General features: G+C 40.6%; 1 protein-coding gene across 1 annotated transcript; it reads left to right on the top strand.

The window, feature by feature from the left end:
• The first annotated feature begins 947 nt into the window (after positions 1-947).
• On the top strand, positions 948-15,684 carry LOC112555392. Its single transcript, XM_025223765.1, has 3 exons — positions 948-1,290; positions 14,515-14,737; positions 15,668-15,684. Exons 1-3 carry the CDS (start codon positions 1,006-1,008, stop codon positions 15,682-15,684), a joined length of 525 nt encoding a protein of 174 aa, XP_025079550.1. The 5' UTR covers positions 948-1,005.
• Positions 15,685-15,900: the final 216 nt, after the last annotated feature.

Raw genomic sequence — 15,900 nt, 5'->3', positions numbered from 1 at the left:
CTTCTCCTTCTGCAGCCTCCATCACTGGGATACGGTTTTTGTATTTATCCTGTCAGTAAATGAAGGATGGTGGCGGTTTTTTAATTAATCGGCTGGTTCCGGTGCTTTCTAGCTCACAACAGAATGCATCCTCCTCCCAGATAATTCTGCTTGCATCTGCATTGTAAAGTAATGTGACTTGATAAAATTCCTTTTTATCCAGAAACATCGCAAGAAAAGAACTAAAAAAAAGAAAATTTCTTCCATTCTCCTCCTTTATATCTCTGGGCTTCTTCAGACGAATTTTAAATGTTAATTTTTAGAACGAGGCTAGTTTTTCACATTTACTTCCGATTTTACCATCACCATGAAGAGCAGACGACTCGGGTTTTCGTAAAAGAAGGATAAAAACTCAAGCTTAGTGCTCTGATGTGTTTTCATTACATTAGCTCAATGTCTGCAACTTTAAAGAGGTTAAGGAAATTAAAGTGTTAAATGGTTTGTCGAGACCTGACAGCCGACAACTTCAGGGTTTGTCTCGGCTGATGGCCAGCGGTGCAAAGAAACATGTCCCCGTTACTTCTGTTCGTCTCTCCATTAAAAAGTATTAAAACCACCTCAAATTATTTCATCATTTCCACAAATTTTCATTTACAGTTAAAAATACAACTGATTATTGGCGTTGCTTTCAACTGAAACGTTTGTTTGAAATTAATTATTCTTATTCAATTCATTATTATTCTTAATTATTTTTTTATTTATTCTTAATATTTCTTTAATTATTCTAAAGTGTACTTAAATACCATTGACGAGGAGAAATACCATTTTCTAAAGGAGTTAAAGTATCAACGAAAAAGTTTGGTGACATGCACTCAGAGATTCACATCCAATTTTCTCGTTGAAACACGTTGACTTTCTCGCTCTTAATTTAAGACGCACGCGCTCACATAGACACGCGCTCACATACACACGCGCAGTCAGGTCACGACCACGTGCGTGCAAACCATTTGTTTCAGTCAGCAGGTCATGGAGAGACTGTTTCTTCCATTCCGCTCCACCACGTGCCGCCGCCAGCAGACCAGGCAAGATGTGCGCAGACGACAGACGTCTTCACGCTCCAGCCACTTCAGGATAGATAACTCTGAATTTAACTCGCCCGATTTTCCTCCCTTCACAGAGCAGCTGCCACTAGTGGTAGGGGCTGCCACAAATCTCAGGGCTTTGAGACTGGACCTCGGCCCCAACAGGACGACTGTCAACACCAGCTGCGCCATGAACACAGGCGAGACATTGGGGAAGGTAATTTTTACTGTGAGTTACCATTCTTAGTTCTGACTTATCTCCTCTTGACATAGACAAACATAGCAGTGATGCAGAATATTCTCAGCAGTACACTCAAACATAAGCGAATGCGCTTGAGAAACCCATATTTTGTATTTTTTTTTCTTTTTTTTTCTGTTGGGGGAGGGATGCTTCGTTTTGGGGGCGTAGTATCGTTTTGCAGGTGACTGATGCGTGCTAGAATGAGTATAGTATTGGAAAGTCTTTCATTTCCTGTTGTGTAGTGATTGAATTTTTTTTTTTTTTTATCTGCTTCGTGCTTTACGACAATGTCAGGTGCAGTAGTACCGTCCTGTAAGCCTCCATATATCCGTTTGTAATTAAATCGGCCGTACTGGTGTTCGGGTTACTTAGGAAAACTCTCTTCCAAATGGTCATTAAGGACCCCTCTCTATTTATTGATCGAAATGTCACACTCTGATTGGTTGATTTGGCAAGATGCCCACTACTGTCGTCTCGACTGCCACACACAGAAACACACACACACACACACATTCAAGGGAGAATACAACAAGAACGACCATCACAATTTAAGCACTTGCCAGTTCCGGTCTTCTGGGTATTAGTTCCTCTATGACAATGCCCTCTCTGCGTCTGTGGGTCACTCGCGAGATTACTGCCCGGGTGTGTGACGTCGACTGCAGTCTACAGAGTATCCATCATTCCTTCCTTTCAATTACTCATTCCTTCGCCCAACTTGCAGGACGTCCAGTTCCATACCTCCCTGGCCATCAAGCTATAAAGAATCCCCAAGAGAACATACCAACTGTGGTCCAAATTTCTTCCATCTAAATCTCTCCTCCACGTTGACAGCAAATGGATAAAAGTGCAGCATTTTTTGAACCAATTCTGTGGATTATGTCTGACTTTTACCACTTCAAGTTGTATGGCTATAAATGTTCGTCGCAATCTGCAAAAACCAGTTCTGGACCAACATGACAATGTTATTTTGTAAGATAAAATGATGTATCACGCATTTACAATGAGTAAAGTTTTTTTCTATTATAATAATTTCCTAAAACAGATTGACAAACAAGCAGAAGCAAAAGATAAATAAATTTTTAAGCTTATTGACAAGCTGATGTCGACCACACATCAGACAAACACAGGATTACAAGACAAAATACAATCAATCAAACCTCAAGCCTTGGTATGTATCACCATGGAGACTGAGAGAAATGATACAAAGTGCCCGCTTTTGCTCTCCTTCTTCACAAGGCCTTGTCGGCGAGGTAACTCAGATCCTGCCATCGACAGGCGGCGCTTTTCATCAGGTCCTGTCTATGCTAGTGCTTCGTGCCAGCCCATACGCCTTCCTCTTCTAATGGGTTCCTGCTTTTGACCGATCGTCAATAGCTCCCTACAGACACAACAGGAGCGAGGCGGAACAGCATACAATGGTCGAAAACCTCGGGAGATATCTCTTTGTCTCCTCACTCTGACGTCCGCGGTCAGCGCAGTGTCCACTGTGACAAGTCCAATCAGTTGTCGCCCTTGTAGGAGCTCTCCCATGTCCTCTGCTGCTTGTCAAGGAGGGCTTGTCGAGGGAAAGCTGTCCGTGTTGTGAGGGTGCACAGCTCTAAGATTCTCTCTCACCTCGTTCTCAATACCGACGACAACACTTTGGTCCCAAGGTATGTGAACATGGCTTTGCCAGGACATGACTAGGTCTTCGGGTCACAGGGGCGCATAGTTGGGTTTAGCTTTAAACACCTTTACCATGCTCTTACTATGGCTTTATTTTACTCTCTTCTTTACTCTACCCAGTCTCATAATGTTGTAGTGATGGTATATGCCTCTACTCTACTACACGAAACCGAACAGCGACATTGCCGAAAGATCTGAAACAGAAACCTTTTGTTCTGTGTTTATGTTATATCCATGTCGTCTGCGTTCTTGGGTCAATCCAATGGATTTCTACATCCTGACTCTTACTTGGATAGAATTCAGGAGACGGTGTTCATCCTATAGAGGACAAATCTTGTCTTTCTTTCCCCTGGTCGGTGAGAGATCGGATGCAAAGATAGGTGGCGTTTTCTTCTGGTTCAATCGGAAGACGAAGAGGGAGAAGATATGGCAAAAAGGGAGTCTCGGTGTGCATCGAGTTTTCTCGTCAACGGGAAAAGTTCGATTTTTCACCTATGTCTTCTTCACCTCACCTCTCCTCTCTTTTTGTTCACTTGATCTGCATACAAGTTAGCTTTCGTGGCACGGTGAACTGAACACTACTTCGCACTCCTTCTATTGCAGACATTTTAAACTTTACACATTATTTAGTCTGTGCCTAGCATTTATTTCTCTTTTTAGGACACAATTGTTTCCCTTTGACACAATTAAGGAAATGTTCTCTCTTTACAAGTCATAGGCAGCATATTATCTTGGTTTTATTTGTAAACATGTTTTGTCAGCTCTAACGCAATTTGAAACAAAAATATAAAAACACTGGGTTTTTTTTTTTTGTCTCCTTTGATATATAATTGCTATATTATTGTAACAATGCCTGATGGGTTTACTCATAAATTTCATTGCTGAATAGGTGTGTTTTCACGTGATGTACTCGACTAACCTTTCTTTCACGCCAATATGTCATTTCATTCATTCGTTTGTTCCTCCCTCCAAATGGTTCTATGGTTCTAGTTGTCGAACGGTTATGCTGGTCCATGGTGCTGACCGTTGCAGAAAGACTTGGTAGAAGTAACGGTTGATAATGCTCACCAGTCATGGGCGGTAGGAAGCGGGTCTTGCAGGGAGAACTACAAGTCCTTTCCTTTTCACTTGCATGCTAGTTTTTCTTCTGTCCACCTCAACCAAGGGTACAAGAAAGCACATTGATCGTTGGTTGTTTGTGTCCTCGTTCCTTACAAAAATTTCACATTATTATTAATCCCCGATTCTTTCATATTTCTTTTCTCTCCAACCTTTTTTCCTGCCTTTTTCTCCTGATGAATACCATTTTTTTTTCTTTGGGCTTGACATCTATTTACAGAGGTGGATTAGCTCCCCTGATATGTCAGTGCTGATTCGGTATAAAAACGACAACAACCAGCAACTAACAAACCTCTTCTTTCCTGTATCTCTCCTTCTTGTTCGTGCTTTTGTGTCGGAATTTTCTCCCCCTAGTCGCTCTTCTCTGCCCCGTTCAATTTCTCTCTCTCTCTCTCTGGTCTTGTTACTTGTGACGCTTCCTTCCTCGTTATCAGCAGTACAGTCCCTTCCCACCCACAATCCCCTCCATCTTCTTATCTCCCATTGCGCGAGCGCTTGAGAGCCCGAGGCTAGTCCATGATTGAACTAATGAAGGAGTGGTGTCTACGGATTTCATTCTCGATCACTGGATGGCACATCAAACTTCCAGCCAAGCCATTCCGAGTGACTGCTTTCGAACAGAGACGAAACGGACCAAAAATACGAATTACTTCTAGTTTGCGCAATTGTTCTTTCCAACGCGATGGGGCTTTTTTAAGGGCGTGCATTAAGGAGCCTCGCTCTGGGATCGCGTCTCGCGACGAGCAGTCGCTCCCTGTGGGCAACTGCTTCGATTTTTCAAGCGCAGCCCCAGCACGTGCGACGTAGGCAAAGAGAGGGTAGAGGTGCTCATCATGCGGAAATGGCCAATTCCAGGGTAGATGCCGTGCTGAGACATGCACGTATGCTCATAATCACTGGCAAGTACACTTACAAATCCTTACTCTGTTTCTTTTGGGGGAAAAAACTGTTTTCCATTAGAATTTCGTTTGAACTTTTCCACATTCTGTCTGTCTGTCTGTCCTTAATGTTGAGTCAAAGCAAGACTACTTTCCTTAGCACAAAGTTTTTCTAAACTCTTTTCTGATTACAAATGTTCTATACTTTTTCAGATTAAGCAGTAGACGTCGATCCCAATATAGAAATTGATAATGATTCTGGCCTTCATCCAATAGTAACCCAGATATCCTTGCAAAGACAGTAAAGCGATGTAGTGTAAGCACAAACTCGTATTACTGGACTGCTGGCAGACGATTTTTTTTCCAGTTAACTACTAAAACGAGGCAGGTGTGTACAAAGCTTCCGGTTTAGTCACATGCATTGTTTAGGCTCGCCGAGACTAACAGCGGCGAACTTTGCAAGAGGCTAAGCGTTGGTCTCGGCAGACAGACAGCAGTCCACCCATGGACCTCCATGGTGTAAGTGAAGGAGGACGAAGTAATTTTGACAGCACAACTTTCGCTGACCATCTCTGTTGCCAGCTTAAATTCTCTTTGGGGAAAGAAGGAAGAGAGATGATGCAATTATGGAAATGTCAGGACTGATTTAGCCAGTGTGTAATAAAAATTTCCGAGAACGAGGGTGGATCTGGAAAACAAATTAGGACACAGGCCCAGAATCGCAAGAAGCGAGGCGATGATGGAGTAATGAGGGCAGAAAACATCGTCTGTGACTACATTGCCTGTCAGCAATGTTATTGTTTCTTCATCTGACGTCACTTCCTAATTTATCTACCTAGTCTGTGAACAACTTGTGAATGAGTTAGTTTTCAACAAACAATGTTCGCACGCGCGTTCACACACACACACACGCACTTGAATGCATACAGAGGCATAATTATTTACACAGATAACATCGAAAAAATCTAATTTAGTTTTATTTCACACAAAAATGTCACTAACAGACACATGATGTTCACGGCCATTCACTACATCATCATGGAGAATCTGCGGGTTTTAATGTGTAAATACATGTAAATACATATTTTCGTGCCATCATCAGAGCTTTGCCCAACCTCACTCACTCCTGACACACTTTTGCTGTTTTTAATCTCGTCTGTTCTTCTGTTTGTTCATGTTCTCTGCCATACATATCTTTAATCTTTCTTTGGGTTGAAAGAGGCAGAATTAAATACACATTAATGTCGGCGTAGCTCGGTTAGAAGACATTGATTAATAATTAAGCTAATGAGCGCGGGAACTAGACTAGGATCTCAAAAGAAAAAATCACATAAAATATGGTTTAAAAAGTCAGGTCTCATGGCACTGAAATGGCAGGTCTTAATATTTTATGACACGAAGCAAAAAATATTTAGGGATGATTAATAAAATTCAGACACGCAGCTTCTAAAGAAATAATGGCTTTTTAAAAAAAATAAGCTGGTAGGTTGGATATCTTTTAAGTCTGCATGTCAGAATACATCAGTGTCCTTCAGTAAAAACGCACGAACATTAAAAGATCAAGCGGTGAGCAAGAGAGGGGGAGAGAGAGAGAAGGAAGACAAAGGGAGCGGAGGAGAACAACAGACTATTTTTAATGGCGCAAGAAGTACGACAAACAGACACTGAAACTATATAAGAATTGGTAATAAATACAAGAAAACGAGCAAAAGAAAAAAGATTCCGCAAAAAGAAATATGATAAAAGAGGCAGAAGGACAGACAAAAAAACAAATTCAGACGCAACCACAAAATTACAAGGACCTGACTTAAGTCTTAGATGATTACTCATAATAATCATTGTATATCTAAATAACTAGCTAGAAGTCTTTCCGATAGTTTTTTTCTTCTGTCCATATGTCTGTCTGTTGGGTGGTTTGTATGTCCCAGTTATATCCAAATAATCATCCGCCTTACGGCTTACATCGTAGTTTTCTTATTAAAACGAAACAAAATGCATGTGAACAAGATGTGAGCTGTCGTGTTGGCACGAAACCTTCAGCAGTACAAGCAGCCAGGGATCAAAGTGTTTCTTGCGGCATCATCACCATCTTCTCACCAAGAAATGTTCACTTAAAAACTCCTACATCCCAAAATTAGAAACAAGCTCACAATAAACTACTCACTGCCTCGTCCTACCACAAAAAATAATAATCTCACGAGGCTGAAGGAGGTTGTAAGGTGGATGTGGAGGGGCAGTTCTTGCAACCCAAAATCATGTATCGTTAAAAAAAAGTTAAAAATGTCTTTAATGCCATCCAGACAAGTCTTATGTCTCGAAACTAAGTTTTTTCTTTTCTTGTTATCATTTGATCAAGATACTGAGTATTTTTTTAACTGCTGGACGTCCTCCTGATGTCCGACATTTATTGCTGAGGCTTGTTGCTGATGTAACAAAGTTAAGGCTGTCACCTGATCGCAGAGCACTTTTTTCTTTATTTAGTTTCTTGAGAGCTCGGGATCATTTGCAAATAAAATTCAGACCATACTAACTGCGCTGGTAAATATACATCCCATCGATTTTCTTTTACTAATTATTTGAGTTTGAAAATAAAGCTAGAAACAATATTTCCCACATTTCAGAATGTAATTTTAACGAAATATGTGAAGTTTGGAGTGAAAAAAACATCAAAAGTAGGAAAACAAAACATTTTGACATCGACTTCGAGAAGCAAACTTAAAGAAAAAAAATTAACAAAGTACATGTAATTAAAACAAGACCATTAAAATTAAAAAAATCCTTTTCAGTTTAAAGAAATAGTGAGGTTGGAAGCTTAAGCTGTAATTTACCATTTAACTTAAATGATAAGATCTGTCCTGCTGACCGTTCATATAAACATTTAGGCACACTGAAGCCACTTTCATCTGTGACATTAGGACGCTTCATTGTATGGAAGGGAGCTAACAAATCCCAGTTCTAAATTAGAAGCAAATGTCTTAGAACATCAAGACATCGGTTTTGTCACCGTTATGTCACACTGCGCAGGTCATCCGTCGCCAAACTGACGTCACACTTGTCCTGCCAGCATAGCCCCGGATGTTGCCGTGTGCACATTGAGCAAACACTGGCTAATCCTCTGCTCGCTGAGAGGCCATGGCCTCATTTCCGGACATGGCGTAGGGTCATCTCATCCCAACTGGCCAAAGAATCTACCATTTCCCTAACTTCCTGGGCCAATATTGGACGCGGGGCATTGGATATCTTGGTCTGTGTTGGGCTCGCGACTTTTCTAGACTACACCTTTGTCCTACTTACACGACGAGTAAGCAGCACGGCCGTTAGGGACAGTGCTGATGGCTGAGTCAACATCGGGTAAAGGGTCAGCACACACAGGGTTAATAGTTTGCGCTAGGGAAATGGCGACGGATACCATAGGGATTACCAGACTGTTGACTTAACCCTTTAGTGTTGGTAGTTCATTATCGACTATCCTTAGATGGTTGGACCTATAGCAGACAGATAGGGTTCTAGGTATTATATAATTAACAGGATCTGAAAGGTTATTGACATCTGTTTTTATATTTTTACTTAGAAGCTTTGTCATTAAATCTCATTTTACTTTTAACGATTCTCTTTATTTCCAATCATATTAACAATAGACTCCGTTTGAGAGGTACATGTATTCAAGCATCCATATTTTATTCTGGGAAAAGAAAATGGTCAGTTACCAGTGCTATATTAGAGGTTGGCTATCATCAAATAACAAACGCACTCAGCTTCCCAGTTTCATGTAGCCTTGATGTAAACTTATCCCTGTACTAAAATAAAATTAACAGTTCGACTTCTTCATGTGAACATAGATATTTGACAATTTTGTTTCCTAAATGAAAGAAAACATAATTTTCTCAGATTTAACAGATTAACTCCATGCGATGACCTAAACCCATTTACTTTTAAAAAATATTCCCTCCTGATGGTCTTACAATATGAAATTCAAATTGACATTTATTTACATATAATTTCAGAACAAGTATGCTCGGAGAACAATTTCTTTTTTATGAAATTTTGGTTTTGTCCAGGCCCTTTTATGTCCATAACTTATCTTTTGTTAAAGTTGACATCAACAAAAATATTTTAGGAAAACTGATGGACCGATTACAGGTGTCTTGCTATGGACTACACACTGACAGACCCAAACAGTAGTCTTCAAGTTTTGTTTTCCTTCTGATTGTTGATATTGATTGTGGTCGGTACAAGATAAAGGAGTTCCGTACTCTTGTAAGCAGCAGTGTCAAATATTGAAAGAGACAGATAAAGCACGGACAAACTGACTGGACAGGTATAAGGAACTGAGAAAGAAAGAAAACTGTAGGAAGCTGGACACCTTGTTCCCATTCCCACGTGCTGTTCTCAAGATGAGGCCGCTCCTCTCGCCTTGTTTGGCTCATCATCAGACCGATCGCTTGCTTGAGATCGATTTCTTTTCACTTTCATTCCGTTACACCGAGAACGCCATTCCCTGAGTCAATTAAGCAAAAACATTTGTCACTATTCATCCTGATCCCTCGTTGTGTTCATTTGTTTCTTCAGGACGTGTATGAAAACATTCTGTCACAGCATTTATTTCGAACATAGTTCTCCGGATTTCCCTTGATTTGTAAAGTCAGAGTGGCCTCCCTCCGTAACACGCAGACGTTGATTTTCTCTGTCGGTTGGCAAGCGTGCTGCCACGTCCAGCTTCAGACACAGCAATCAAAATTAATGCCATTGAAATTTGGAGGCTTCTTCGATGTTTTTCCTTTCAAAAGACTCTCCGTCTCTTTGCACTTAAGGATCGATATCATTTTCAAGTTGAAAAGAATCTTCTCTTAAGATGCAAACATTCCCGGCAGCTCCTTGCATGTGATTGAGAAAAAGGATGCAGCAGGAAAGAGGAAGCTGGGAAGGGAGCTAAGCAATGCAGGAAACGACAGACAAATTGGCACAAAAGTCAATAAGGGGAAAATGGACCTCCATTCAGAGTCAGAGCGTGTAAGGGATTTGCTTTGTCGGGGACGGCCATTTTTATCTCGTCACTGCGAGAATCTCGTTGTCCCCTCCGCGAGAAGGTAGAGGGAAAGAAAGGTGTTTATCGATGTCTTGGTCAGCTTCTTGTTGGCTGAGTGCAAGGGTGTATTCACTGGCTTCCAAACAAGAAAGAACTGAGTAAATTGGCGATCTCAATCTGTGTGCATGCGCGTGCGTGCGTGAGTCCATGCGTGTACGTATATTCGTGTATGTGTACGAATATTTTATATTTTAAATTTATATTTTAATTTTGGCATGTATCTCGAAGCATGTCAAGTGTGAAGGCTCATATCCTCTGTTCATTTGTATTTACAAGTGTCTTCCCCACACCACAGACAAAGCTATTGACACTGTAATTGTCCAAATGTTCAAGAATTTATCTTTCAAGACGACTTTAAAATATATGTCAGATACATATAAACTGATTAAGTTTGTCTCTGTAGTAAAAAAGCTAAAGAATGCAAGAAAAACGTGACTGTGGTGTGCAAGATAAAGTCTGACAAGTAAGAAATTTGGTCAAAATTGTGCGGTCTATATACTAACCTTTGAGTGAAGACGATACAAAATAACAATTTCTTATATTAAATTACTAAAACATTTCCTATAATTTTAAATAACTTTGCTTAAAATGTTTACAGCTTTGACAGGTTGGAATAGATGAAATTTAAACAAAATTAAAAAACGTCAACATGTTCGTTAACGTGAAAAAATGTAAAGGTATTTCAGAGGCAAACAATGGCAGACAGAGATTTCATGAAACACCTACTACCTGTTCCATTAAAGTTCCTCTGAAGAATTTTAATGAGACGGTATAAGAAAAAGGTGATGGCTCTTTAACCCAAGGACTGCTTGTTAAAGTTGCATGTGAAGAGGCTCGGGTAGACCAGCACAGAAAAGGTTGCCACAAGTGACATTTGCTTGAGAGCTATGCTAACACAAGCGGCTACTAAAGAATGTAGCTTGATGCTAAGCATTCTGCTAAGGTTCCACGTGCTGATAGCCAGCAAGAGACTTCTGCAAAAGACAAGCTGGTAGAAGAGGACTGCAAACATAAAATAATACCAGGGAGTCGTGCTAAAACAAAGATTGCCCAAGAGACATTAGAAAGAAGTCCTGCAACAAGGATCCTTTGGAGAGAAAAAAAGCTTCTGGAACTTTCAGTTTGCTTCAGAGGAGGTCTTCCGCCTGTTTGTGCCTGGCCACAGTTGCGCTTTCTCTGATCTCCTCCGACCAGAACTCTGGTTAAGTCGGGATGCCGTTTGCCGAGGCAGCTTTTCCCAGAATGAAAGGTCGTTATTGTAAAAGACAAACATGTTTTGAAGTCCAATCGATGTTCGTATTGCGGCCTCTTTCCACAGGTTCGGTGAGTGCGTGAGCTTCCACACAAGATGAGAAAATCCTACGCTTTGCTGCTCCCTGAACTTGCAAATACATATAATCAACTCAGTCTCCTCGGCTGCAGTCACTTCCCTCGGTTTGATGATGACATCACACAGGATCTGCTGTTGATGACACAGTTTCTGCTTTCCGAAAGACGGCCTATAAACAAGTTTACAGAGGTGTCGATGGACAGGTTTATGTGTCTTTGAAAAGGAGGGCAATTAGGGACTGGTGACAGAAAAAAAGAGAAGCGGGTAAAGGAGGAGAGAAATGAGATTCCATGTATAAATATGCCTCGTTTTGACCTTTCTAGGCATGCGCAGATGGTGTGTGGTGCTAACAAGGAAAAACGATGAGGAGAATGAACTCCGCCTGTCAATAAGCCTTCAGTAATGGGACTTAACCCAGTATTTATTGTCTTCTTTGTGACATTCTAATATTCAGATGACAATATGTAATCAAGTAATAAAAAAAATCCTGGTGTCGTTAATTAGGTTTTTTTTTCCTTGTATGCTTTCTTTTTTTTTTTTCCTTTTCTATCGTCAGTCTGTAAATTCTCTAATTTAGTCAAATCTAGGGGATATAATTGTAAAGAACTGGAAAAAAATAGTTCCTACTTTGACAACTCCGTGATTTATCAGCAGGACATAATCCAAAAACCAAACAAAAACAGATTTTTGAGTGTCTTTCAAGCTGCAGTGAGTCTTAAGAGTAGTCGTCAGAGCTTTTGGATGCAGATGGATACTTCATTTATTTTAAACGAGCCAAGGTTCTTGTGCTCATTGGGATTTCATATCAAAGTTTTCACAATATTTGCTAATGATATTTAAAAAGTTTTATATGAGTCAGAATCTCTGAGAAAATGTTAAGCTGACTGAAAGACACAATAAGTACAAAAGCTTCCCCTGAGTGTCAGATAGGGACTGAATAAGGCATTCCTCCCATGGCATGACAAACGTTTAGACTTTCTATGAAATAAAAACAAAGCGAATCCGTGATGTCTGCTAAGATGTCTGCAGTCTTAGCCAGGCCTGGTAGCCGTGTTTCTGGCAAAGAAAGTGCACTGATCTGATAGTGAGACGACTTCCCTGGTACAGGAGTTACTCTGACTCGCACTTCGAACAGTTTTTGATTATTGATCAAGGTCTTGTGAACCTCGCATTATCTTCTGTCGTTCTGTCTCGAGAAGCCAAGGAAAGGCAAGAGAGGAGTCATCATAAGCTAGTCCCACGCATGACGTGGATATAATGATTATAACCACAGCTTTCTTCGTCGATATCGCTGGCCATCTTAAAGATTGCTGTCAAAGTGACCGAGTGGATGAGGTGGTCAAATAAAGCAATAGGACTGCAGAAAGGAACTTCAGCAGGTAAACTCTCTGCTTTTCTTTTACATCGTAGTTCTTCTATGGATGCTGCTACACTGAAGCGTTCTCGGTAACGCTCAAACCGATCGGAGAACACAGACGACAGCGGGGAAACACGAGCGTTAATTAGTATGTTATAGATCTTTAAAGTCAACTTCTTTCTTTTCATCGCGAAATACATGGAAATACACGTCTGCGAACATGTAATAGTTGTGTGGTTGTGTTCTGAATGGCAAAGTGATTTTACTTGTAATGAAAAATGTGAGAATAGTCACAAACTGAAGTGATTATACTGCTTCTGCAAATAAGCCTGTCATTTGTTTTTCATAATTCTCTTAAAATAACACTTTTACGAGAAACTTTTATATATTTTAAAATGTCTGCAAAGAGATAATTTTGTTTACTACAATACTCATGATCCTTCTTAAGTCACCCTTATCCAGTTCAGGAAATTTATTCTAATAAAATCTGCTTTCTCATCTTTTTACAAACGCGAGACTAGCAGCATATGCTTTTTCTCTGAGTCTGAAAAATTTCTTTTTCCTTTTTTTGTTTAATTGCTGTGGACAAAATTTATAGGAAAGCAAGTGTAACCTTGCCTGCATAGAGATGACATAAAGGATTTTACAGGTTTCATGACAGCTGAAAGTTCTTTGGCACAGCAGTTTTATCAAACAAATGGCTTCGGTGTCTTGGTCAAGATGTTTTCTAGGATGATTTGTCAGAAACACGGAGATGACGTATGGTAACCACAAAAAGCAAAAGATCCACCCTCTCTTGCATCCCTTCATTTTCTGATACTCTGTTTAAGCGTCTGACATTCTGGTTTTTGTTATTTATAATTTTAAATGTGCGGGTATCAATCAATGGAAAAATTTTAAGGAAGCAAATCATACGAATACCAGTAAAGTTTGTAAAGAGAAAAAAAATTTTTAAATGAAAGCTATGGCAAACTGCATGTGCTTCAGGGTAAGAATTACTACAGCACCTAAAACTAAATATAAGTCTAAAATAAGTAAACACAGGGATCACCGCGGCCTCTCATCCTTCATTCCACATATTTCCCAACATCCCCAATCCCCAAACCCCCAAAGTTTGAAATTGCCTTTAGGTGGAAGCACTTTACCCATCAAAAATCGACATCAAAAATTGAAAACTATAAAATTATTAAGAGGTAAAATCTCAAAGACAGTGTGAAACGTACCCAAGGAGTTACACGAAGTAGTTGACAGGAGTAACAGGTTTCATCAAAAAGAATCAGAGAAGAAATGGTGCTTCCAGTGCTTCCACAGTAAATAGAAGATCAGACGTGGTGACCCGACCCTTAGAAGAACATTCTAGGAGCAGACGGAACGTCCTACTTGAGAGCTTAAACATCTGAGGGTTGTTCCACAGCTGGCACAGAGAAAAGCTGGGAACTGAACACAGAACTTTAAGATGTAAAATCTCCTTTTACACATCGCTCTACGGGAGTCTACGCGATACTTCATTTCTCCCTTCTCGATATTCTTTATTTCAGCATTCAAACATTTTGTTCACAAAGAAATAAAACACAGACTTCCATCTGTTTGTCGCCAAAGCCATCAGTTACAAAGAGGGTTCGGTACTTATCATCTATCTTTTCTCATCTAAAAGGTCACTAGAGATCAGAGTACAGTATGCACATGAGTTTTTCAGGAAGACATATTATCCTGGCATTAGTTTGATTCATTCCGACGTCAGTTGAGATATTCTGATTTTTTTTTTTTTTTACCACAGTGTCTGAGATTATTGGGAGGAGCAGGCGGGATCTCCACTGGCCTGGGCGCCATGAGGGTGGCGGTGCGTGCAGACTGCATTGCGAGTGGAGGTGATGCCGACAGGCACCTCATCATCGTCGGAGATTTCGGCAGCATCGTTTGTCACGTGTCAAAGGAAATCGCAAAGTTCATCGGAGATCACTTTGATCGTCGAGTGGTGACTGCCTGTGATGTCAAGGACAGTGTGTGTGCGCGTGTGTGTGTGTGTTTGTGTGTTTGTGTGCGTGTGTCTCCGCTTGTGATAACTTTGATGGCGGGGCCTGTAAGCTCGAGAAGGCAATACCCATCGCTAGCATTTATCGGAAGAGCTCAATCTTTTTGTCAGACAGGCTCTGCTGTTCGCGTCCGGTGAGGTTCTCGTGATTCACACGCAAGGAGACGTGTGAAGATCGTCTCGCCGAGTTTCATGGTTTCTTGGCCGTTAGCGGGACTTGTCTTTTATTTACAGTCCAACATCTACAGTTACTCTGTCTGCGATGGTGTGGTTAGGTCTAAAACGAATCACGTTTATTATCGCAATTACAAAAAAACGAATAATATGATTATTACAATAATTATAAAAATATGAAATCCCTTTAATTTAACGAGGTCATTTTTTAGGTCAGACATCAAATGCACCTTAAAACACTAATATTATTCCCTGATGTAATACTGGCATTAAATTAGTTGATAAAACTATTTTACCTTGATGTGGATGGCCGCACGCTTAGAACACACAAAAGAACTGAGTGTAAGACCTCAAAGAAACATATTAGGGTAACGACTTCATCTCGACTGTGTAAATCTGTGCCGGGCATCAATGGTGATTGATCCCAGCGGACGGAAGGGAGAGCCAGTGTTGACTGGAGATAGTAACGATTTGTTCCTTAGACACACCCAGTGCCAACTCACATGATGACAGGGAGGTGTCCTGACCAAGATGGAAAGAAACACTGAATGTCTAAAATAAAAAAAAAAGGTACTGGCGTCCAACCAGGCCGACAGACAGACGGAATGTAACATATATTAAAAGTAAAGCAAAAATCTTAAATGTTCAAACTACTTTGGCCGGGAAGAAAATAGATAAAATATACTCTGCAAACACTTCTGATAATCCGTGTGTTGGACCACAGAGAAGCTGGTCGGCTGAAGGTTCGCCTGGGTTAGTGCCTGAAAACTCCCTCTATGTCCACATTCGATGGAGCCGCCTGATGTATCATCACAGACAGAGGAAGGAAAGTGTTTAGACACAGTGGACCCTTTACTCTCTGCTTCCCTTAAGGCCACCCGTGACTCAGCCTGGTGTTTGGAGTTCTGAAGGAGGGCTGTAATTCTACGTTAAGACGATAGCTCAGTAATTAGAGTA

This window comes from Pomacea canaliculata, linkage group LG2, assembly GCF_003073045.1.
Source record: "Pomacea canaliculata isolate SZHN2017 linkage group LG2, ASM307304v1, whole genome shotgun sequence".
NCBI classification, from domain to species: domain Eukaryota; kingdom Metazoa; phylum Mollusca; class Gastropoda; order Architaenioglossa; family Ampullariidae; genus Pomacea; species Pomacea canaliculata.
This window is presented reverse-complemented; position numbering and strand designations above follow the sequence as displayed.

Excerpts from the sequence above, each read along its gene's own strand:
- LOC112555392 (XM_025223765.1), top strand. The coding sequence starts at position 1,006 with ATGGAGAGACTGTTTCTTCCATTCCGCTCCACCACGTGCCGCCGCCAG. Across the intron at positions 1,291-14,514 it reads TGGGGAAGGTAATTTTTACT|TGTCTGAGATTATTGGGAGG; the intron begins GTGAGTTACCAT and ends TTTTTACCACAG.